This window comes from Saccopteryx bilineata, chromosome 1, assembly GCF_036850765.1.
Source record: "Saccopteryx bilineata isolate mSacBil1 chromosome 1, mSacBil1_pri_phased_curated, whole genome shotgun sequence".
Taxonomy (NCBI): Eukaryota; Metazoa; Chordata; class Mammalia; order Chiroptera; family Emballonuridae; genus Saccopteryx; species Saccopteryx bilineata.
This window is the reverse complement of record NC_089490.1, coordinates 400,109,562-400,131,875: the sequence shown is the minus strand read 5'-3', so window position 1 is coordinate 400,131,875 and position 22,314 is coordinate 400,109,562. Positions and strand designations below refer to the sequence as shown.

General features: G+C 58.0%; 2 protein-coding genes across 4 annotated transcripts in view; one reads left to right on the top strand and one right to left on the bottom strand.

Moving 5' to 3' along the window:
• The window catches only part of FRMD8 (FERM domain containing 8), a 32,819-nt gene extending 23,870 nt beyond the window's left edge, over nt 1–8,949 (bottom strand). The window contains exons 1-5 of the mRNA XM_066252009.1: nt 8,802–8,949; nt 8,439–8,523; nt 5,235–5,402; nt 379–480; nt 31–89 (exon numbers count right to left, since the gene is read on the bottom strand). Coding sequence (XP_066108106.1) covers nt 31–89; nt 379–480; nt 5,235–5,402; nt 8,439–8,523 — 414 coding nt within the window. The 5' untranslated portion in view covers nt 8,802–8,949. The remainder of the gene's footprint in view (nt 1–30; nt 90–378; nt 481–5,234; nt 5,403–8,438; nt 8,524–8,801) is intronic.
• Nucleotides 8,950–13,938: 4,989 nt separating this feature from the next.
• On the top strand, nt 13,939–20,732 carry SLC25A45 (solute carrier family 25 member 45). 3 transcript variants are annotated; one of them, XM_066252011.1, is made up of 6 exons: nt 13,939–14,046; nt 15,153–15,196; nt 15,386–15,457; nt 15,755–15,940; nt 18,298–18,556; nt 18,696–20,728. In XM_066252011.1, exons 1-6 carry the CDS (start codon nt 14,010–14,012, stop codon nt 18,968–18,970), a joined length of 873 nt encoding a protein of 290 aa, XP_066108108.1. In that variant the 5' UTR covers nt 13,939–14,009; the 3' UTR covers nt 18,971–20,728. The 3 variants fall into 3 exon arrangements, with proteins under 3 accessions (XP_066108108.1, XP_066108110.1, XP_066108109.1); XM_066252012.1 differs by lacking the exon at nt 13,939–14,046 and adding an exon at nt 14,212–14,274 and having other exon boundaries at nt 18,696–20,729; XM_066252013.1 differs by lacking the exon at nt 15,755–15,940 and having other exon boundaries at nt 18,696–20,732.
• Nucleotides 20,733–22,314: the final 1,582 nt, after the last annotated feature.

Genomic DNA, 22,314 nt, shown 5'->3' with positions numbered 1-22,314 from the left:
AAATGCAGGGTCTTCGGGTTGCTGCCTCACCTGGAGCTCCCGCCGCTTTGGGAAAAACACGTTCCTTCGGAACTGCAGGGCAGGCTCATCTGGGGGGAGAGGCTGGGGTCAATGCCTGGCCCCAGTCCTTAGGCTCAGACAACCACAACTGAAGCCTGAAGGCTTCCCAGAGAGCAGGGTGTGTGGCTCATCTTGACATGCTCGCTGACCTCTCGCCACCCTCTCCTGGGCTCCCCTCAGGGACCCTGGGTCCCCTGCCAGGAGAGGCTGATGGGGCCTGGGGAAGATGTCGGCCCTGCTCCTCAGCCTGGCGGGACCGGAAGTCAGGGCCCCAGACCCAGGTGGGCCCTGAGATGGGGGCTGCAGAAGCACACTGACCTGTGGCCACATCATCATCTGGGGCATCGGTGAAACGCAGCAGCAGCTCCGGCCACTGGCGGCCCAGCTTGTAGGGCTGGTGCTTGGGCTTCAGCTGCACCTCTGCAGGACAAGAGGGGAGCGGCCATGCAACCTCCACCAGTGACAGCGGGGCGGGGGGGGAGCGAGAGACAGGCCCGAGGCATACACGCGTGCACCTGCTGCCGCCCACCAGCGATGGGATCGCAGTCCCGGGCAGTCACCTGCACAGGCAGGTACTAAGTGACCAGACCGTTCTAGGGGTATAATCTGCAACATCGCATCATCACTTCATCCACAGAGAAAACGAGGCTGAGAGAGGTTAGGTCATTCGTTGAAAGTGACAGAACCAGCCTGACCAGGTGGTGGCACAGTGGATAGAGCGTCAGACTGGGATTTGGAGGACCCAAATTTGAGACTCCGAGGTTGCCGGCTTGAGCACGGGCTCATCTGGTTTGAGCAAAGCTCACCAGTTTGAGCCCAAGGTCACTGGCTTGAGCAAGGGGTCACTCGGTCTGCTGTAGCCCCCCCCCCCGGCACATATGAGAAAGCAATCAATGAACAACTAACTAAGGAGCTGCAACAAAGAACTGATGCTTCTCATCTCTCTCCCTTCCTGTCTGTCTGTCCCTATCTGTCCCTCTCTCTAACTCTGTCACCAAAAAAAAAAAAGTGACAGGACCAGCCTTTGATGGCTCCCACCGTGCCGAGGGGAGCCTAGAGCTGAGGCTGTGCAGACAGAAGGTGCTGGGGGTAGCGGACCAGGCAGACCTCTTGGTCACTAGGGAGCAGAGCCCGAAGTGGGTACTGAGGCCCAAGGCGCTGCCCTTCCCTGCCCTCTGCAGAGCCCGGGCCCCCTCCTCACCAGCCTCTCCCTGGGAGCTCCAGCTGACCGTCCCTCCTTCAAGTGCCTGGCCTCCATGGCCACAGATGCCATGGCATCCAGCTCGCCCACCTGGTCCCCTTCTCTTGCCCCCTCTCCCACTCCAGCCTTCTTCAATCGCTGAAACACTCCCGGCTGTCTGTGCCTCCAGGCCTTTGCACTTGCTGTTCTTCCTGCCTCAGTACCCTTCCCCAACATCCTTACTGGTGGGTTTGGGCCTCAGTTCACATGTCACCTTTCCTGGACCCTTAACTAAGGCAGCCCTTTCCTGTCACCTATCAAACCAATGGTACCCCACCTGGTTGACTACAGTGGTCAGCGCTATCTGCCACCACCTCACTGTGTCCCCACTAGCCTGAGTGCGGCAGCTAGTGGGCAGGAATGCCTCTGTCTAGCTCACTGAAGTGCCCCTAGCCCACATGGGCCCTCACCAGATCGGCCCTTCAACCCAGCCTGTCAGCCCGCCCCAGAACTCAGCTCAGTCCAGAAATGACAAAGCAGCTTCATCCTGTGCTTTGCAGCTTGTAGCCTTTGAGAATTCCGAGGCCGTTTCCAAGACCATCTGGTGATGAATGAGGATGGCTCCCCGGGAAGGAGGGAGGGGGAAGGAGGGGAGGAGGGGAGGGTAAAGGAGGAGGGGGAAGGAGGGGAGGAGGGGAGGGTAAAGGAGGAGGGGGAGGGGAGGAGTGGGAGGAGGAATGGCAATATCCAAGCCATCAACTAGCTACCCCTACCTTCTGAGCCTTATCTCCCCTCTTCACCATCACCCACCAGGGGGCCAGGCACCTTCCCCTGCCAGCCTGAAGTCAAGTGTTCTCACCTCTGTTCTCTGGGCTTCCATCTGGACCCTGAACGTAAACCAGAACAGTAGCCGCAGCCTCCAGAGGCCCTCCCTCCCTGCCTACAGCCTCTTCCACCACCCCTTGCACTCAGCTTCCAACACCCCTTTCTTCTCCCATCATTTCTCTGATCCAGATTTCCTGGTGGCTCCACGGCCCTCATTTTCTACCTAGACCTCTGGCAAAACCCAGGTGTAACCATCCGTGTCCCACCACTCCCCAGGAGGGGAATGTGTCGTGTGCATCAGTGTCCTCGTCCCTCCAGGAAGGGCTCCCTCATCAATCCCACCTGCTTGGCCAGACTCTCCAAGCACACTCTCAATTCAGATTCACTGAAGCCCAAAAGAGGGACAGTGCCTGCCCAAGGCCACCAGAGTTAGTGGCTACACCAGAACAGAGCTCTGGCCACTGAGGCTCCTGCCAACACTGGAGATATACGTTCCCTGAGGATCCTGCTCGCCACTGAACCCCCAAATCTAGATCGCTGCCCAGAACGGAGGGAGGGGCTCCTCCATACTTGTGAGATGCGTGAGGTACTGACTAGCTGGGACCCCTGGACACACTGAGGGAGTGAACCTGGGACAAGAGTCCCTTCCTTCTGCCTATGGCCCAGCCCCGACCAGCCTTACGCCCCGAGCCCCAGCAGCTCAGAACTCTCATTATCAGAACGGGACTGTGCTGACCTCATGGACCAATGCACTTCCAGATGGGGACTTTCTGTGTGAAGTTGTCACCCACACAGGCTGACTGTCCCTTGAGCCCTGTAGAGTGACAACGGCACTGAGAAAGCCAAACCCTTCCAAACATCCAGCTGGTAGGGCTGCTCCAACAGACAGCACCCCTCCCCTGCCTCACAGCCCTGGCGTCTCTGTCAGTACTTCACCCGCTCTGGGAGCCAAGGTTCTGAGGGGCCCGAGTCAAAGCTGAAGTGGCCTTTCAGCCTTCCTGAACCCGGCCAGGGAACAAAGTGGGCACTGACTTCGTGCTGGGGCCTCGAGCCACCCTCCTCCTGGACGAGGCTGTACCCCAGGGTGACCAGGCCGGCAGGACCACATAAGCAGACCATTCACAGTCCTGAGGGGGAGCAGGAATGTGCTGGGGAGGGAGTAGGGGCAGAGGAAGTGGGAGGGGAAACAAGCTGGCCAGCTGCAGGGACAAGGAGCCTAAGGAAGGGCGGCCACATGGACCCCCCACACACACACACCAGCTCTTCAAAAACACAAGCCCAGGGACCCACAGTGCTGATCAACAGCCTGGAGGGTGGAGGGGCAGTTGAGCTGGGAGGGGAGCCTCCGGAAACAGCCAGCAGGAAGAGAGTGGGCGAGAACAGCAGCTGGGCAGGAAGCTCCAATGATGGGCAGGGGGTGGGGGACCCGCACACCCTCTCCCAAGCCAGCTGCCACGCCTCGTCCTGGGTAGAGGCACAGCCGCAACCGCCAGGAGCCCCGAGGATCAGCTCTCCACTTCCTGACCCTGCTCCTCTACAAGGAAGGAGAAGTTCAAGCTCGAAGAACAGGCCTGGCCCTGGCACCAGTGGGGCACCTCTCACCTGACCCTCTTCCTGTTCTAGCCAGGAGGCCAGGAGGCTGGAGGCCCTATTCAGAGGTCGCAGAGAACTCCCAGCCCCTCCCCCCCGCCCCGGCCTGAGGGTCTGGAGAGCCACTGCCCTCACTTCCGCTCCATCCGGGCCTTGAGAGTCTCAGCCTGAAAGGGCAGGACGCTGGTGGTCACAGGCCGGAAACCAGACAGGGCTGGAGGACTCCTGACAAGAGAAGTCGAGTTCCCTCTCATCCTGCCTTCCCTCACCCCAGGACAAGTCTCATCTTTAGGGGTGGCTGCTCGTTAGGCTGAGAACAACCCTCCTCCTTGCCCTCAAGAGTAGATGCAGCTCAGAGAGGTCAGTCGAGGGCCGCCAAGGCTTCCGTCTGACCTAGGTTCTACCCTTCACTGGTCCCACCAGTCCACCTCCATTTCCTCATCTGCAAGACAGGGCTGGTCACAAGGAAAAGGTGAAATTCTGCTGACAAAATACCAGCTTGGGCTGTAACGCAGACCAGGTGCTCGGCACATGCAGGCCCCTGCCCTCTCTGTCTCGTAGTCTTTCCCCTTGCCGTCCCAGAACCCACACCACCGAGGTTGACGGCAGGCCTGCTCCCCCTGCTGCCCCAGGCCCCACACCCTCGAGGCTGGGCAGGCCTGCTCCCCTTGCTGCCCCAGGCCCCACACCCCCGAGGCTGGGCAGGCCTGCTCCTCTTGCCGCCCCAGGCCCCACACCCCCGAGGCTGGGCAGGCCTGCTCCCCTTGCCGCCCCAGGCCCTACACCCCCGAGGCTGATGGCAGGCCTGCTCCCCCTGCTGCCCCAGGCCCCACACCGCTGAGGCTGACGGCAGGCCTGCTCCCCCTGCCGTCCCAGGCCCCACACCCCCGAGGCTGGGCAGGCCTGCTCCCCTTGCCGCCCCAGGCCCCACACCCCCGAGGCTGATGGCAGGCCTGCTCCCCTTGCCGCCCCAGGCTCTACACCCCCGAGGCTGACGGCAGGCCTGCTCCCCCTGTTGCCCCAGGCCCCACACCACCGAGGCTGACGACAGGCCTGGTCCCCCTGCTGCCCCAGGCCCCACACCCCCGCTGCCCCAGGCCCCACACCCCCGAGGCTGACGGCAGGCCTGCTCCCCTTGCTGCCCCAGGCCCCACACCGCCGAGGCTGACGGCAGGCCTGCTCCCCCTGTTGCCCCAGGCCCCACACCACCGAGGCTGACGACAGGCCTGGTCCCCCTGCTGCCCCAGGCCCCACACCCCCGCTGCCCCAGGCCCCACACCCCCGAGGCTGACGGCAGGCCTGCTCCCCTTGCTGCCCCAGACCCCACACCCCTGAGGCTGACGGCAGGCCTGGCTCCTCCTCTGCCACTAGCAGAATGAAAGGAGGTGGAGGCAGAGGAGCCAGGCATCCTCTCGGGGCTCGGGGTCCTCAAAAGGGTGGACAGCTCCAGGGCACATGTAAGTCCCACCTGCCCCAGATGATGTACAGCGGCCACAGGTTCGGGAACCTGTCCCCTCCCTTCTCACCAGTCAGCACCCTTCCCGCCCTCTTGCTCAGGCTTCTTATTGCCAAGCCTTACCCAGAAGAGGGGAGACAAGCCAGAGCGCAAAGGTGTCCACGGCGACGTCCGGGAGCTGCAGGACATCACGGATGGCACGGTGTAGCTCATGGGCGCTGACGGATGGAAGGTTCTCCACAGCCAGGGGTACCACCGTGTCATCCGCCAGATACACCAGCACATCGGCTGCTGCAGGGGGTGGGGGCATAGTCAGCTGGGCCCCGTGCCGGCACAGGCATGTGCATCAGGCACCCTCCCCCCCACTCTATACCCCCTGCGTGATCAAGGCCCCTCCAGAGGCAGGGCCCCAGCTTCCCTGCAGGACCCTGTGAAGGGTGCTCCCTGTTAGGACTTACTTCAGACCCTCAAAACACCCAGAAACCCAGTACCTCTGTGCCGGGGATGGGCTCAGCCCACCCTGACCCCCAAAGGTTCAAATCAGGGCAAGCCACTGCATTCCCACACCCCCCAGCAGCCCCAAAGACTCTCCCGTGCTTCTCCCTGCAGGAGCACATTCCCCTGTGGGCACTGAGGCAGACAGGCTGAACCCATGGTGAGGGTACAGCAGTCAGTCTCTCGGGCGGGAGCAGGGAGAGGGGTGACCCACACTATCCCAAGGCAAGGCACTGCCTCTCTCTGGCCCCGGCTAAGATGGGAACTGAGGACTAAAGGCCACCCTAGGGCAAAGCAAGATGCAGCGCTCAGCTTCCTTAGGACTCCTCAGCCTCAGAACTCAGTGCCACAGCCCTGCAGGTAGCCTGAAACAGGCCAGGGAAAGCACAAGCTGAGCACTGCCTTGTGCCAGCCTCCGGGATGCCTTTTCAGAGCCCAGAGCCAAAGGGAGACCCTTGGAAGAGCAGCCAGATTCAAATCCCCACTTCTGGAATCATAGCGACTGTGATGTAGCACTGAGTCTGGAAGCCAAATAACTTGGGTTCCAATCCTCACCCAGCCATTGGCTAGCTGGCTGGCTTCAGCACCTCAGTGAGTGGAGGCTGCCTCACCTCAAATGCAGGGCCAATACCCTCCCTCACAGAGTGGCTGTAAATCAAATGCAGTGAAGACTGTGAAAGGCAAGGGCACAGTTTATCATTAACACAAGTGAAGGTGCTTTTTGGATACTTAAGTCTGTCCCCTAAAACTGCTTTCTCAAGAGATCATAAAATCTCCTGGAGGCTGAGATTCAGCCATTTTTTCTTTTTGAGAGAGAGGCATCAACTTGTAGTTATATGTCACTTAAGTTTTCACTGACTGCTTCTCATATGTGCCTTGATGGTGGGGCAGGGGCTCCAAGCCAAGCCAAAGACCCTTTGCTCATGCCAGTGACCTTGGGCTTCAAGCCAGTGACCCAGGGTTTTGTACCTGGGACCTCAGCATCCCACCTCGACACTCAATCCACTGCGCCACTACCGGTCAGGCTTTTTTTTTTTTGTATTTTTCCGAAGTGAGAAGCTGGGAGGCAATCAGACAGACTTCTGCATGTGCCCGACCGGGATGGCATACCCACCAAGGGGCAATGCTCGGCCCCACTGGGGCGCTGCTCTGTTGTGGTCAGAACCATTCTAGCGCCTGAGGCAGAGGCCATGGAGCCATCCTCAGAGCCCCGGCTAACTTTGCTACAATGGAGCCTTGGCTGAGGGAGGGGAAGAGAGAGACAGAGAGAAAGGAGAGAGGGAAGGGTGGAGAAGCAGATAGGTGCTTCTCCTGTGTGCCCTAGCCGGGAATAGAACTCAGGGCTTCCACACGCCGGGCCAGCACTCTGCCACTGAGCCAACTAGCCAGGGCCCTGGTCGGGCAATTTTTAAAAAATATTTTATTTAACCTGACCAGGTGGCAGTGCAGTGGATAGAACATCGGACTGGGATGCTGAAGACCCAGGTTCGAGACCCCGAGGTCGCCAGCTTGAGCACAGGCTCATCTGGTTTGAGCAAAAGCTCACCAGCTTGGACCCAAGGTCACTGGCTCGAGCAAGGTGTTACTCGGTCTGCTGAAGGCCCACGGTCAAGGCACATATGAGAAAGCAATCAATGAACAACTAAGATGTCGCAATGCGCAACGAAAAACTAATGATTGATGCTTCTCATTTCTCTGTTCCTGTCTGTCCCTGTCTATCCCTCTCTCTGACTCTAAAAAAAAAAAATTGATTTTACAGGGGGGAGAGATGAGAAGTATCAACTAATAGTTGCTTTACTTAAGTTGTTCATTGATTGCTTGTCATATGTGCCTTGACCCAGCAAGCCCGTGGTTTCAAACCGGTGACTAGCCACTTTTCAGGCAGGGAAAACCCAGGCACTGAAGGCTCCAGTATCCTGTGACTTAATGTCTCCAGGGTCCAATTTCCTTCCTATAAAATGACCATAATGGCCTGACCAGGCGGTGGCACAGTGGATAAAGCATTGGACGGGGATCCAGAGGACCCAGGTTCGAGACCCTGAGGTCGCCAGCTTGAGCGCAGGTTCATCTGGTTTGAGCAAAGCTCACCAGCCTGAGCCCAAGGTCGCTGGCTCCAGCAAGGGGTTGCTCAGTCTGCTGAAGGCCCGCGGTCAAGGCACATATGAGAAAGCAATCAATGAACAACTAAGGTGTCGCAATGAAAAACTGATGACTGATGCTTCTCATCTCTCTCCATTCCTGTCTGTCCCTCTCTCTGACTCTCTCTGTCTCTGTAAAAAAATAAAAAATAAATAAAGTGACCATAATGGTTTCTATCTGCTAAAGGGTGTTTGTGAGAAAGAAATCCAACAAAAAAAGAGAACGTGTCACTTTTCATTCATCAGATTTTTAAAAAATTTCACAGTTCTGTGAGACATGCTCATTTTACATGTGAGAAAAAAGAAGATTTAAGAAGCGTTCCCAGTCCTGGCCAGTTACTCAATGAATTAGAGCGTTGTCCCAAAACACCGAGGTTGCGGGTTCAATCCCTGGTCAGGACACACACAGGAAGTGACGACTGAACGCACAACTACACGGAACAACAAACGAATGCTTCTCTATCTCTGTTTAAAATCAACAGAGAAAAGAAAAATGAAGACCCTACTTGGCCAGTAGCTTAATAACAGAACCAGGTCCTCTGACTGACTTGTGTCACCTTCCCAAACCTCAACATACCTTCCTTGTTAATTAACACATAAGATTCTCATTAATGGAAGAGATGACAAGCCAGAACCACTTCCCCAGAGCTGGGGTCCCAAGAGGGTACGGCGGGAGACGGGGACAGGGACCCACCTCGGGCTCCCACGGAGGACACGCTGCTTCGCTGGGACCGCTCGGCGGGGCCGGGCTGCCCCACATTGCCTTCCGCCCCGTCCATCTGCGGAGGGAGAGAGGAAGAACAGTTACTGGGGACCTGGGATGAGGACCGGGGCGTCCCACCGGCTCTCACTAAGGAAGGGAGGATGCCGGGCTGAGCGGCAAAGGTGAACGGAGAAGTCCGGCGCGCCGGCGTGCAGACCAGAGGGGCGGGGGCGGGGGTCCTCAGCCAACCGCAGGCCAGGTGGGAGGGGTCGGGCCTCGGCCAGGGGCGGCTGGGAGCTCGGCTTGCCGGCGCGCCCAGGCAAGCAGCGCGCAGCCCTGTCGCCGTGCTCTCACCTCGCAGGGACGCGGTGCCGGCCGCCTCGGCCCAGGCTGCTGCCTTGACTCCCACCCCAGCTCCGGTTCGGGTTCCGCCGCCCGCCAAGACTCCCGCTGCACCCGGAGAGCTCCCGGGGCTGTGACGCGGAAGCAGCGGCCGAGGTAGCGCGGCGCGCACGGCCCCGCCTCCCCAGCGCGGAAGCCAATTGGAACCCGGGGCCGCCACGCACGCGCCCTCTCCGCTGCCCGCACGCTCACGGGACCCCCCGCGTTCCTGCGCATGCCCGGGGCGCCCAGGTCACACGCCTCGTTTTTCTGGTCATACCCTGGGATGGCTCCAGTACGAACCAAACTCGTCACCAATTCGACTGAACAAGGGCGGGCGGCCAACCACCCCGCTAGCCTGTAACAGGGTGTGGAAGGTTCAAGGCAATTGGAGATCTGGGCGTGAGCTCTGGCACTGGTGTGTGACTTTGTGCCTGTCCCCATCACCTGTAAAGTGGAGATGCTTCCAGGGACCTGACAGGGGTTCACACTGTGCTGGGGCCCTGGGTGGAGATGTACAGCGCCTCCGGGCCCGAGAGCCACGGTGATGAGCTCTTTGCTGTGGTCAGGAGACTGGGTGCCTGTCCTGACTCATCCTGGACAAATCCCTTTGCCCCTTACCTCCGCTCCTGGGCTTGTTTCCTAGTCTGTAAAATGAAGATGACCTCCAAGGACCCTCAACTTATCCACTGGAAACCCAGGCTGGGCACACTTGTTTTTCCAGGGAGCAGTCACATGAGCCTTTGCTATCTTAGATACACAGCCTCCGAGACCTTGAGGCCTTACCAGGCTGGGAAAAGGCAGGAGCAGGTGTGAAACCACCTATCCCCAAGGTCACGTCACCAACATGTTCTGTCAATGCCAGCATGTGTGTGCCTGAGGTGTGGATCTCAGGGAGAAAAACAGGTCCATGGGGTGCCTTCCTGTGTTAGAACAGGAGGTTGTTCTGAGTGAAAACAGTGAACTCAGTGATCAGCAGAATGAGGAAGGATTTAGAGGGTGGGGGACGTGGGGGAAGGTGGGCGGTCAGCCTCACCAGGCTCTGATTCCCTTTCTTCGGAGTAGCTCCTACCTAGCCCAGGTCTTGTTTCCTCAGCATTTGAAACAGCTTTTAGCCTGTCCCCCCGGGATCCACACTACCCCACAATTAAGCCCATTACGTCTTCCTTACCAGCATGACCTGAACAATCAGGGAAGCTCAGATGTGAGCTGGAGAGAAGAGTACACAGTAGCAACAGACATCGCCCTCCTGGTTCTCAGCTCTGTGACCCTCAGATCAGGACATGCTGGCTCAGTGGCCTTCCTAAACCCACTGGAGCAAAGTGGGAACGCAGCTCAGTGTTGCTGAGTGCTTGCTGGGTGTGAGCCTGGGCTGGGGCAGGGGACGGAGACCTGGGTGAGACATGTAAGCTTGTGTTATGTGCTAACTGGGCAGTGCAGGGAGAGAGGAGAGAGAGAGGCCCTGGAGAAACACGTGTTTAAAACCACATAAGATGACAGGATTGCCTTTAAAAATAGAAAATGCCACAAGCAGGAAGGGAAGGGTCCTCAGTTCCTCAGCACCTACTGTGTGCTAGGCCCTTTCCCGTGTTCCCTCAGGTCACCCTTGTGGACTCTGGGAGTGGAATAAGAGAACATAATTGCCATCTATAGAGCATGTACAATGTGCCAGAACCCCTCTAAGTGCTTTAATCCATATAACACACCAAGATGACTGTTATAGCTCCATTTTATGGTGAGAAAACAGGATCAAAAAGGTTAAATAACAAAGCAAAGGTCTGGTGTATGTGTGGTGGTGGTGAGGCGGCTGAAACCCAGGCCCATGGAAGAAAGGCAGAGATTCCTGAAGGCATTCCATGTGGTGGGAGCTGGCTGCAGGAACAAGGTTGGGGCACCAGGGGAGCCCTGAGCAATCACAGCACAACAGGTGCAGCAGGGACGTTGGGGTGGCACCCTGCGGGGGGGGGGGGTTAATACCAGGGTGAGGGGTGGGGGGAGGTTGGCAGACAGTGAGGATGTTCTGGAGGCTGTGTGCTGAGATTAGAGCTCTGCTCTGCCAGGCTGAGGCTTAACCTGGAGGAACCTGCAGGAGGACTGGAGAAGAGCTAGCCAGGGGTGGAGCTGTTCGTCTGCAAGGCTCTGGGCAGTGCTAACTGGTCTCCTGTGAACTAGAGTGGTAAGGTGGGATTAGAGGGTGGGGCCCATTCTGAAATGAGTGGACAGCTCACAGGCCTTTAGAAGGTCTTAAACTAGGAATCAGCTGGCTGGTCCTGTGCTTTTGCTTTTGCAAGCATTAAGGAACCTGAGGCCCACAAAGGGGTTTGCCCAGCATCACTCAGGAGAGAACGAGCGGAAGTAGGATTGTAGCCCAGCCCTTCGTAAGAGGCCAGTCCTCAGGAAGGTCTTGGGGCAGCCCAAGGAGCACCAGGAAACTCCAGGGGGAGGAGGTCAGAAAGGAACCCCTGTTTCTTAGCACCTGTTCCCCTACAAGAAAGTAGTGGGGTGGAAAGGATCTTCTTTGGCAGAGGGAGAGAAGAAGGGTGAGCAGGACTGGCCCTTGGGCATCTGATGGGAAAGAAGAGCTACAACAAGATCTGGAGGGGCAGATGGGGCATATGTTGTGCCTTTAGTCTTTGCGGCCCTTTGGAGATGGGGGGAAAGAACTGGAGACCCAGGGCTGGTGCCGGGCTGTCCACTGGTGCTGCCGCCTGACTTGTCCACTCATTCGTTCTTTCAATTAATATGTATTGAGTATCACTGTGCCACACACTGTTCTAAGCCTTCAAAATAACACTAGTGAACAAAACAGCCAGATCTCCCTGCCCAGGCAGACAAGTTAATTACATAGTGTTTCAGATGATGAGGTGCCAGAAATGCTGGGCAGGTAGGGCAGATGGTAATACTTAATGAGATGCTCAGATGGGCTCACTCTGTGGGTCCCACACCAGAGGAGGCCAACAGGAAGATGGAACAGCCAATGCGAAAGCCTGGAGGCAGGAGTCCGTTTGACGAAGAGAAGGAGGCCGACCCTGGCCTGGTAGCTCAGTTGGTCAGAGCATTGTCCCAATATGCCAAGGTTGTAGGTTCAATCCCCAATCAGGGCACATACAAGAATCAACCAATGAATGCATAAATAAGTGGAGCAACAAATCGATGTTTCTCTCTCTCTCTCTCAAATCAAAAAGAGAGGCAGAACCTGATTGGTGGTGGCACAGTGGATAGAATGTCGACCTGAGACACAGAGGCCTAAGGTTCCAAAACCCAAAGTCACTGACTTGAGCGCGGGCACATCTGGTTTGAGTGCCAGGCTTCCTTGACTGTGGGGTAGCCGGCTTGAGTGTAGGATCATTGACATGATCCCACAGTCACTGGCTGGAGCCTAAAAGGCTTCTGTCTTGAACAAGGGGTCACTGGCTTTACCTGAGCTCCCCAGTCAAGGCACATATGAGAAGCAATCAATGAACAAATAAAGTGACACAACTATGAGTTGATGCTTCTCATCTCTCTCCCTTTCTGTCTCTCTTTTTTAGAGAGAGCGAGGGGAGGAGACCAGGGTGGCTGGGGGCAAAGCAAGCAAGGAAGTGGCCAGAGGTGACAACAGAAAAGATGGGGCAGTGCTGTGAAGGCTCCTCGAGCCTGGGACAGTAACTCTGGCTGCTGAGTGGAAAACATACTGGAAGTGGGAAGGGGTGGAGAGAGGGGGCGGGTCATGGGCCAGAATCCAGAATCCCAGTGGAGGTGACAGTGGCTTGGGGTGGAGCTGCAGCAGTGGAGGGGTTGGGGGTGGATTTAGCTCTATTTTGAAGCCCAGCATGGAATGCCCTCATGGAAGGGTGGTGAGGCATGCGGGAGAGGGGGGGTCAGGACCACTCTGAGGTTTGGCCCCCGCATTTGGGGCCTTCACAGATTCCTATAGGCAGTGGCTCCTGAGCTCTGGTCTCTGTGCTCTCAAAAGAAGAGCCAGGCCCTGGCCGGTTGGCTCAGCGGTAGAGCGTCAGCCTGGCGTGCGGGGGACCCGGGTTCGATTCCCAGCCAGGGCACATAGGAGAAGCGCCCATTTCCTTCTCCACTCCCACCCCCTCCTTTCTCTCTGTCTCTCTCTTCCCCTCCCGCAGCCAAGGCTCCATTGGAGCAAGGATGGCCCGGGCACTGGGGATGGCTCCTTGGCCTCTGCCCCAGGTGCTAGAGTGGCTCTGGTCACGGCAGAGCGATGCCCCGGAGGGGCAGAGCATTGCCCCCTGGTGGGCAGAGCTTCATCCCTGGTGGGCGTGCGGGGTGGATCCTGGTCGGGCGCATGCGGGAGTCTGTCTGACTGTCTCTCCCCGTTTCCAGCTTCAGAAAAATACAAAAAAAAAAAGAAGAGCCCACTCCTCTTCGTCCCCTCTTCTCCCTCATCTCCAGGGAGAGGACTCAGCCCTCTGCCCTGTCACTTTGGGTTGTTGTTGTCCAAAAGAAACAGGCGGTCAAAGCCTGCTCAGCTCAAAGCACTTTCCTCACCCTTCAGACACTCGAAACCCCCACCTTTCCCTGGGAGAGAGCTGGGGAGGAGGCCGGAGGAGGCTGTTTATGACTCACTTGGGGAGTAGTAAACAATCCAACAATCCGGGAGGAGGCCTGGCCTCAGGCCCCAGTGACTCACTCATGTGGGGTGGTCCCCACCCTGTCAGCTTTGGTGGTTCTCTGGTGCCCAGGAAGACCTTGGGCTGGGCCTGCCCCCTGGTGGCATGGCCCATCTCCTCAGCCTCCCTGCCTGTCCCGGATGGGATGAATGGCTGTGGCCCAGGCTGGGCACTCCGGGCCTTGCCCCTGAGCAGGCTCATTAAACCCGTGCTGACTGAGGCAGCCTGGAAGGGCTCGGCCAGGGTCCTGGGCCTGGCTGCCAGTCCTGGCCACACTGCAAGGCCATCGTGGGCTGGCAGGGCTGGCAGGTCACCATGGGCCGTCATCCCTGCCCCATGAGCTTTCACACTGCATGCCCCTTCCAGTCCTTCAGGGCCACCCAAGCAGGCTGTTCCCCTCTGCTGATGTCCAAGGTCTGGGCACCAGGCCACGGCCTCCCACCCCCACCCAGGGTTAAACATTAGTGGGAGGTTATCAGGCCAGGTTTGCGGAGGGATAGGGTGAGTTACACTTTCACCAGCACCTCCTCTGCTGAAGCACCGGTTCCCACCTGGCTGGACAATGCCTGTGGAGGAGTTTGTGGCCGGCTGGATCTCTGGTGAGACATTTTTCTTCTTTCTGTCACATCACCCCAAATGGGGGGTCACTCCCTGGGGATGGTGGGTGACAGAGGATGAGCCGAGGCCAAAGTCCTGGAGCCCCCGGAGGTGGCTGTCCCAGAGCCTCCTGGGAGTTGTTCCAGGGGAGAGGACAGGAATACACAGGCGGCAAGATGCTACTGAGTCCCAAGGCTGTGCTGCCTGTCCCCTGCCGAGAGGGGGCCAAGGTGAGAGCACCCTGGTACACCCACAGCACTGCACCTCGAACCCCACTCTCCAAGCCTGCCTTGTGGGGCTCAGAAAAAAGTTCACCTTTGACCTCACCGCTGTCCTGAGTTCCCCTTTGGGCCTCTGCTTAGACCACAAAGCTAGTGAAGAGATGTGCTTTGGGGGCAAAGACTGGATGCCTGGGCCTTGAGGCCTGCTGGGCTGTGGGCTCGGCTCAGCTTCTGGGTGGCATTCCTCTTAGGAGGGGGAGAGGGACATGCTGAACCTGTCTCCTGGGGATGCAGCCTCTCCCAAAGCTCCAGGACTACCTCTGCTCTAGAGGGCAAGGCCAGGGGGAGAGCTGGCCTGGGGCTGGGCCCCCTCCCGCGGTGCCAGCTAGACTCCCTTACGTACCCCCAGTTCTGCACTGCTGGCTGACCCCAGAGCACTGGGGGAGCAGGACTTGGCCTGGACCAGGGCCCTGAACTGGACTGTGGCTGTGAGCGAAAGGAAGGGAGGGAGGGAGGGAGGGAGGGAGGGAGGCTGTCAGGGAGGCAGGAGCAGTGGAGACTCCTCCAGAGTCCATGGCTAGATAAGCCAGCAAGATGCTCAGTGTGGGCTCCCAGTGCGGACACCATGCGTCTGTGGTTGGCTCCTCCCTTCTGCACGTGTGTCCTCCAGGCAAAGTTGGGCTCCTCCTGGTGTCCCCAGGCTTCCACAGCGCAGGGCCTGGCATAGAGGAGAGTCCAAGGGGGCAGCTGCAGTTTCTGTGGGGCCTGGTCGAATGTCCTGCCCTCTCCTGCCTGAACATCTCTTTCCTCTCATGGCGGTAAGCACAGGCTTGCTCCTCGAGCCTGGTGTGAGGGGCCTCACGCATAGCACCTTCTTGTCACCACAGGCGCTCTGGGCTTGGTCCTGGGACATCCCTTTGACACTATAAAGGTGAGTCTAGAAGAGGCGCCCCAGGAGCGACAGACGTCGCCTGAACCAAATGTCAGGACGCCCCGAGCGCAGGGCCTGGCTGACAGAGGCTCTCTGCCCCGCCTCTCCTGCCCTGCTGGCATCCTGCTCAGAGGGGCACGGGCCTGATCCACGCCCGGCCTGCCCGCCTGCTCTGTCCTCCTTGTCCAGGTGCGGCTGCAGACCCAGACCACGTACCAAGGCATCATTGATTGTATGGTGAAGACTTACCGCCATGAGTCGGTGGGTGGCCTGCTTCTTGGGGGTTTCAGGGTGGGAGGCATTGAGCGGTCAGAACCAGCTTCCTCTTCCCCAGGCAGAGGGAAGAGGGAAGAGGGAAGCCCCAAGTCTGAGGCCCCTGGGGGCTGGGTGGTAGCTTAGTGTCTCAAGGGTGGTACTCAGGCCAGCCCAGCCTCTACTGCATCCGCCTCCAGCCGGGCTCAGGGTGCTTTCCAGCTAGAGGCGGCCTGGCTAGGGCTGGCAAAGGCAAAGGGGGTTCCCACATCCCCCACTCACTCCGATGCTGTCCTCTCCCTGCAGCTCCTGGGCTTCTTCAAGGGGATGAGCTTCCCCATAGCCAGCGTAGCCCTGGTCAACTCAGTCCTGTTCGGGGTCTACAGCAATACCCTCCAGGCGCTCTCGGCCACCTCGCACCAGGAGCGGCGAGTCCAGCCGCCCAGCTACACGCATGTCTTCATAGCTGGCTGTGTCGGGGGGTTCCTGCAGGTCAGGGCAGCGGGGGGGTGGATGCAAACACACACACATGGATGCAGTAATGGTCAGTGTGTCCTTCCGTTCCCCCAGCTGCAGACCGTGGCCTTCCCCATCAGAATGTGAAGAGCTGTGGGGAGATGGGCAGCTCCTGCTCTCCCCAACAACCTGGCCAGCTGAGCTGCAGCCTTCTACGTTGCAGGCCTAGAAGGGAGGGTCATGGAGAACAGAGTGGGCAAAAGACAAAGAGGGCTCTCTGTGGGGGCAGGACGAGGGAGACGGTGCCAAGAGGATACCACGGAGAAGCAGCCAATGCTGCACTCTGAGGCAGATGGCTTCCCCACCTCTGGAGGGCGCCTGCCAACCTCAGGGTTATGAGAAGACCTCTCTCCAAGGTGACCTTCCATCCTGGAGAACTGACAGCCCCCACAGAGGCCTGAGGCCAGTCCTGATGTGGTCCTGGCACAGCCCAGCCCCTACCCAGCTCAGCCCCTTGGCCTGTGGCGCCGGGTGCCTGAAGTCAGTGAGCCCTGCCAGGGACCATGGTGTGCAGATCTCCCTGGGGGAGGGCCACGGTATTAGTCATTTGGTAATTCCGATCATTTGGTTTTGATCCTTGTTCTTAGCATTTAAATACTGGGCTTTTGAGGGGTAAGGTGGAGGGAAGGGGGGCCTCCAGGAACCAAGGGAGCCCCAGCCTGCCTCTGCCCCAGTCAGGTGCCTTGGATCACCCTCTATTTGGCGTCTGCCCTGATGCTCTTGGCAGACATGGGGCATAGAGCAAGGGCAAAGGACAGTCGGCCAGCTCCCTGGAGTGAATTAATAATTCATGAGGCCCCAGAAGGTCCTGGCTTCTCTTCTGCTTCTTTGCAGGGTGCATACCTGCATATTTCCCAAGCCCTAAGACCTGGCACCCCCAGAAACAAGGACGAGAACTGAGGCTCCAGGCCAAGCAGCCTGATTTAGGCCTAGCCAGGCCCAGCTCCAAAGTCAGCCTCTCCTCCAGCTCTTTGGAAAGTAGGACGGATTCCAGTACTGGGAACTCTTGGGTTATGATGGGGACTAGGGTCCAGGGATCAACTGGAGCCCAGGTTTGCTGTCAAGTCTATGACTTCAGTCTTGGAGCAGAAAATGTGTTTTAGTGTGGAGGTGGGGAGGAAGAGCAAGAAAGAGACTCTGGTTAGCAAAGGGCAGGGACTGACAGCTTCCGCTGTGCACAGGAGTTGCTTTGGCTGGCTAAGGCCGACCCTGTCTAACAGCGCAGCAGTATCTGATGTCCCCACTGCCCCCGTGGGCACGAATGGGGAGGAGGGCCCTGACCAACCCCTACCTGCCACCCTACCTTTGGCCTAGCCATTTCCCTGGCTCCTAGGAGCCTAGGGCTCAGAAGCACACCCCCTGGAGAAGCTCTTAGCTTGGCACTGCCAGTACGCTCCAGAGGGTGACATCAGGGCCCCATCACACAGGGAGGGTCCCAGCCCGTGGCCCTTCTTGCAGGGGATGAAGCCAGCAAACTTGGCCTGCCACCCTCTAATATCACTGCCAGAGCCAAGCACCGGCCATTGACCATCTCCACGGTGAGGGACTGAGCTCCTGTACCTTCCACAACACACACACACACACACACACACACACACACACACACCCCAGAAGTCCCTAAATGCTCTGCTAACCTCAGCCTGACCTCAACTCTCAGCCAGCAGTGGACCTTGGCTTAGCTGAATCCCTGACCCAAGCCTTAGCCCCTCCCCTGTCCTCCCTCCATGTGCGCCCAGCACCCACCCTCAGTCCCAGTGCTATTCCCAGTCTGTGCCTCATCTGCCTCAGCCAGCTGGTAGGAGTTCCAGGACCTGCAGACCTCACCCTGCCACCCACATTCTGTTAGAACACCAGTCGTTGGAGGGGGGGGGTGAGAGGCAGGAAGGGCTGGCCCAGTGCTTGCCCCCTCAGGGGCCTCTGGGGGAGGGAGAAGCTATGAAGCTGGGACCCCCAATACGAACGAGGTGACCTTAGCCCTGGCAAGGGGCCGGAGCATTGCTGTGCCCGTACTGAACGCTTTCTACGGACCCAGCACTGCACACCCATGCTCACTCCAGGGAGACGATTTTCCCACTCCTGAGCTCTGTGCACGCACCAGGCGAGTGGGTGCTATTGCCTGAGGAGCAGGGCCGTGCTGCCCTCTGTCAGGGGCCTGGTGCTGAGGAGGTAGCCCCGGCCCTTCCACAGCCCCGAGTTGAGAAGCGGAGGGCTGGCAGTGGCAAAGCGAGGTCCTGGGGAAGACCCTGCCCTGTCTGCCCACAACCTTCCTCTGGTCAGAGTAAGCTGTCCTCGCGTGAATCCCTGCCCAGGCCTCTACGCTTCCTTCCTTACAGGCCTACTTTCTTGCCCCTTTTGATCTCATCAAAGTTCGACTACAAAACCAGACGGAGCTGAGGACACAGCCCAGCAGCCCCCTGCCCCGATACCAGGGCCCCATGCACTGCCTGGCCTCCATCTTCCGGGAGGAGGGGCCCCGGGGGCTGTTCCGGGGAGCCTGGGCCCTGACACTGAGGGACACCCCCACACTGGGAATCTACTTCGCCACCTATGAATGGCTCTGTCGCGAATCCACGCCGAATGGCCAGAACCCTAGTAAGTGAAGCGGTGGGAGAGGGTGGGAGGCAGAGAGGAGTGAGGCGGGGGGCTGGCCCATCACGGAGGGCAGCGGGAGACATGGGCCAGGGGAGGACGTTCCCTGGTCTGACCCTGCTCCGGGCTCCGTCTACCCCAGGCTCAACCACAGTGCTGGTGGCAGGGGGCTTTGCAGGCATCACCTCCTGGGTGACAGCCACCCCCTTGGATGTGGTCAAGTCTCGGATGCAGATGGCCGGGCCGAAGCAGAGGGAGTATGGGGGGGTGCTGGACTGCATGGTCAGCAGCGCCCGGCAGGAAGGCCTGGGGGTCCTCTTCCGGGGGCTGACCATCAACAGTGCCCGCGCCTTCCCTGTCAATGCTGTCACCTTCCTCAGTTATGAGCACCTCCTCCACCTGTGGGAACGAGCCTGACCAGGCACTTCCAGCAACTCTCCAAGGGACTGACCCCTCCCCCCCCGCCCAAATTGGAGGCCAAATTGAACCTGCCAGGTTGAGATTCTAATGCAAGAGGTTCAACCGTCTTTGCCAAGGCACCTCCCAGCCTGGGAGACACAGATAGGGATGGGGAGACAGCAGTGGGGAGCAGGCCCCCCACCCCTGCTCTGCCCAGAACCCAAAGCCGACTTCAGCACTCGCCTGGATCCTTTTGTAAACCAACTAACCAGAGTGCTGGTGACATTCCGGTCCCCATCCCGTGACTTCGCTGCTTCAGGAGCTCTTAGCCTCTGCTCAGCTGCCTGGGTGCTAACTACTCCCCGAATTCCAGGGGCAGCATCCTCACCTACCGCCCAGCTCACCTCCCTTCATACCTCTCCCCACCTGACTGGCCATCCCAGAATTCCTCAGTGTCTCTTGTCACTCTCAGGGCAAAGCCCAAACTCCACCCCCTCCTGACAGGGCATTTGGGGGCATCTCCCTGCCGACTAGCTTTCCTCTACCTCGGCAGCTTCAGTGGCCTAGCTGTTCGCGGAGAATCAGCTGTGCCCCTCGTCACCACCAGCCTGGAAGGCTTAGTCCCTCCTGGCCAACACTGGTCATTGCTGAGGGGTGGTGACTCCATCATTTCTCTGGCTGGACCCACTCCCAGACCGGGCTGAGCACTGTTTCCTGGGGTCCTTCCTCGGCTCCTGACCCCCTGCCCCAGACTGCCTTTGGGGTCTGCAGGCCCCCTGCCTCTCCCTGACAGGTCTGTCTGCCCCAGGGTCATCCCCAGCGGGAGTGGAGCCAGAAGTCGGGCATGTGTGCCCGGCCGCTCCCATCCATGGCACATGTCTTTATTTATCTCAGTTGCAAAGTGGGCATTAAAAACCAGCTAAGAGGGTTCACTTAACTGGCAATAAAGCTGAGCAGAGTTTGTACCCACTACTGTCCCGATCTGGTCTGAGATCAACCTGGGCTGCCTCATGATGAACGGAATGCCCAGAATCCCTGCCATTTACCGGGCACTCCCTGTAAAAACAATCATGGCAGGCTCACCACTGTCAGCAGAGGAGGGGGCCTCAGCTCAGTGTGTAACATCCAGGTTACACAGCTGGCATGCCACACACTTGCCTGGATGCATCAGAGCCCCCGACTGCAGAGCTCAGTTACTTTGCTACCCTGCTCTCCCTGGGGACTATGACAGTCTCCCTCGAGTCACCTCAGTTCAGATTCACCCAAGCAGACCTGCCAGCGTCAGCCAGCAGACTCCGTCAGCATATCATGGCCACAGGGTGTGTGGCCACTGAGCCAGGGTATGTGTCCCAGCCTCCTTTGCAGCTCGCTGGGCCCTGTGCCTGGGTTCTTGCTAGAGAAATGTGTGAGGTGTGCACGTGGCCGGTCACCGATTTACAAGGAAGTTGCTCGCTGTCGGCTGGAATGCTGACCCTGGAAGGCCTGCTGCGGATACGGGAGGTGCCCCGCTGGTCCAGACCTGGGTGACTGCTGCATTCTGACATCTCTGCCACAACAGTTTAGCCTTCTCACTGGCTGACACACAGCAGGTGAGGGTCTATGATTTGAGGTTGGGGTGGCCCCAGTGTGGTCCATGGAGCGGCGGCCTCAGGACCTCCTGGAGCTGGTTAGAAACGTGTCCCAGGCCCCAGCTGGGACTGACCGAACCAGAATGTCTGATGCTGGGGCCCAGGAAACTGTGTCATACAAAGTACGTGCTCCGGTGACTTTTACACTCAAAACAGTGTTCTGGCTGCTCCTAACAGCAGAAATGTGCTGCCCTTTCAAGTAAGGGAGCTGTGCGTCTGGTGGAAGGGACTTGAATCCCAGTGCTAGAGGCCTCTACTCCGCACTGATTAGGAAGCTTGTCCTGGGATGGAAAAACAGGGTCTGCCTGAGCCAGTCACTGCCCTTTCTGTGCCTCAGTTTCCTCCAACATCTCTTCCGACTGGTCAGCCTGTGAGCCCCAGTGGCCGGCCAGCACCACCGCAGTGCCAGAGATTTTGGGTGGCACACGACAGTCATCGGAACTCCCAGGGCAGTCTGTGGCTGGAAGGAGGCGGGGAGCATGCACGTGAAAGAGGAGGTGGCTCTCACAACCCGGGGAAGAAGGGCCAGGAGGTCCGGGTGGGCCCTGCAGGCTGCCATCTCTCACCACATTACCAGTTAGCAAGAGGATATAATACGAAAGTCCTTTTTCCATTTTGTTTAAACTAACCCCTTTGTGGGGTGTAATTTCGCCCATTAGTCCATATTTGCACCACCTGGGTGCACACTTGCGTGTGCCCGCTGCTTCTCTCCAGAGATGTCACTAGAACCGGAGACAGGGTGGCGGGCCTCACGCGGCTGTGCAGTCCCCTGCACTAGCCCGGCGGGCTGCCAGCTGCAGAGCAGTGCTGCAGGGAAGGCAGGGATGAGCTCTGAGAAAACAAGGCATTCTTTTGGAGGCCGCTGGGAGGGGACAAAACTGTTGGAAAGGAGAGTGGACAAACAAAGCCAGGCAGGAAATGGCTGAAGGTCTTTTTGACCCCCTTTTTATTGATTGATTTTAGGGGGACAGGGAGAGAGAGAGAAGCATTCACTTGTTGTTCCACTTAGTTGTGGGTTCATTGGTTGCTTCCCATGTGTGCCTTGACTGGGGATCAAACCCACAACCTTGGTGTTTCAAGATGATGCTCTGACCAACTGAGCTAGCCAGCCAGGGCTGAAGATATTTTTAAACGTAGATTTTGTTTTTTGGGTTTTTTAAAATTATTTTTATTTTATTTATTCATTTTAGAGAAGAGAGAGAGAGAGAGAGAAGGTGGGGAGAAGCAGGAAGCATCAACTCCCATATGTGCCTTGACCAGGCAAGCCAGGGTTTCAAACTGGCAACCTCAGCATTCCAGGTCAAGGCTTTATCCACTGCGCCACCACAGGTCAGGCAAATGTAGATAGATGTTTTTACATTAGCAGGGTTCCATAATATGCATGTTAAATTCTTAAGGAATTAACAGATTTATTGGAGGTCATCATTATTCTTGAGACTCATTTAGATAGAAGGAATCCCTAAGAACTAGGAATCAATGAACTTCATTGAGGTTGTAAACGGGTGTGGTGTCTGAGGGTCACCTGGAAAGGGTTTATTTTTTTATTTATTTATTTTTTTTTTTTTTACAGAGGCAGAGATAGACAGGGACAGACAGACAGGAACGGAGAAAGATGAGAAGCATCAATCAATCAATCATCAGTTTCTCCTTGCACGTTGCGACTTCTTAGTTGTTCATTGATTGCTTTCTCACATGTGCCTTGACCGCGGGCCTTCAGCAGACCGAGTAACCCCC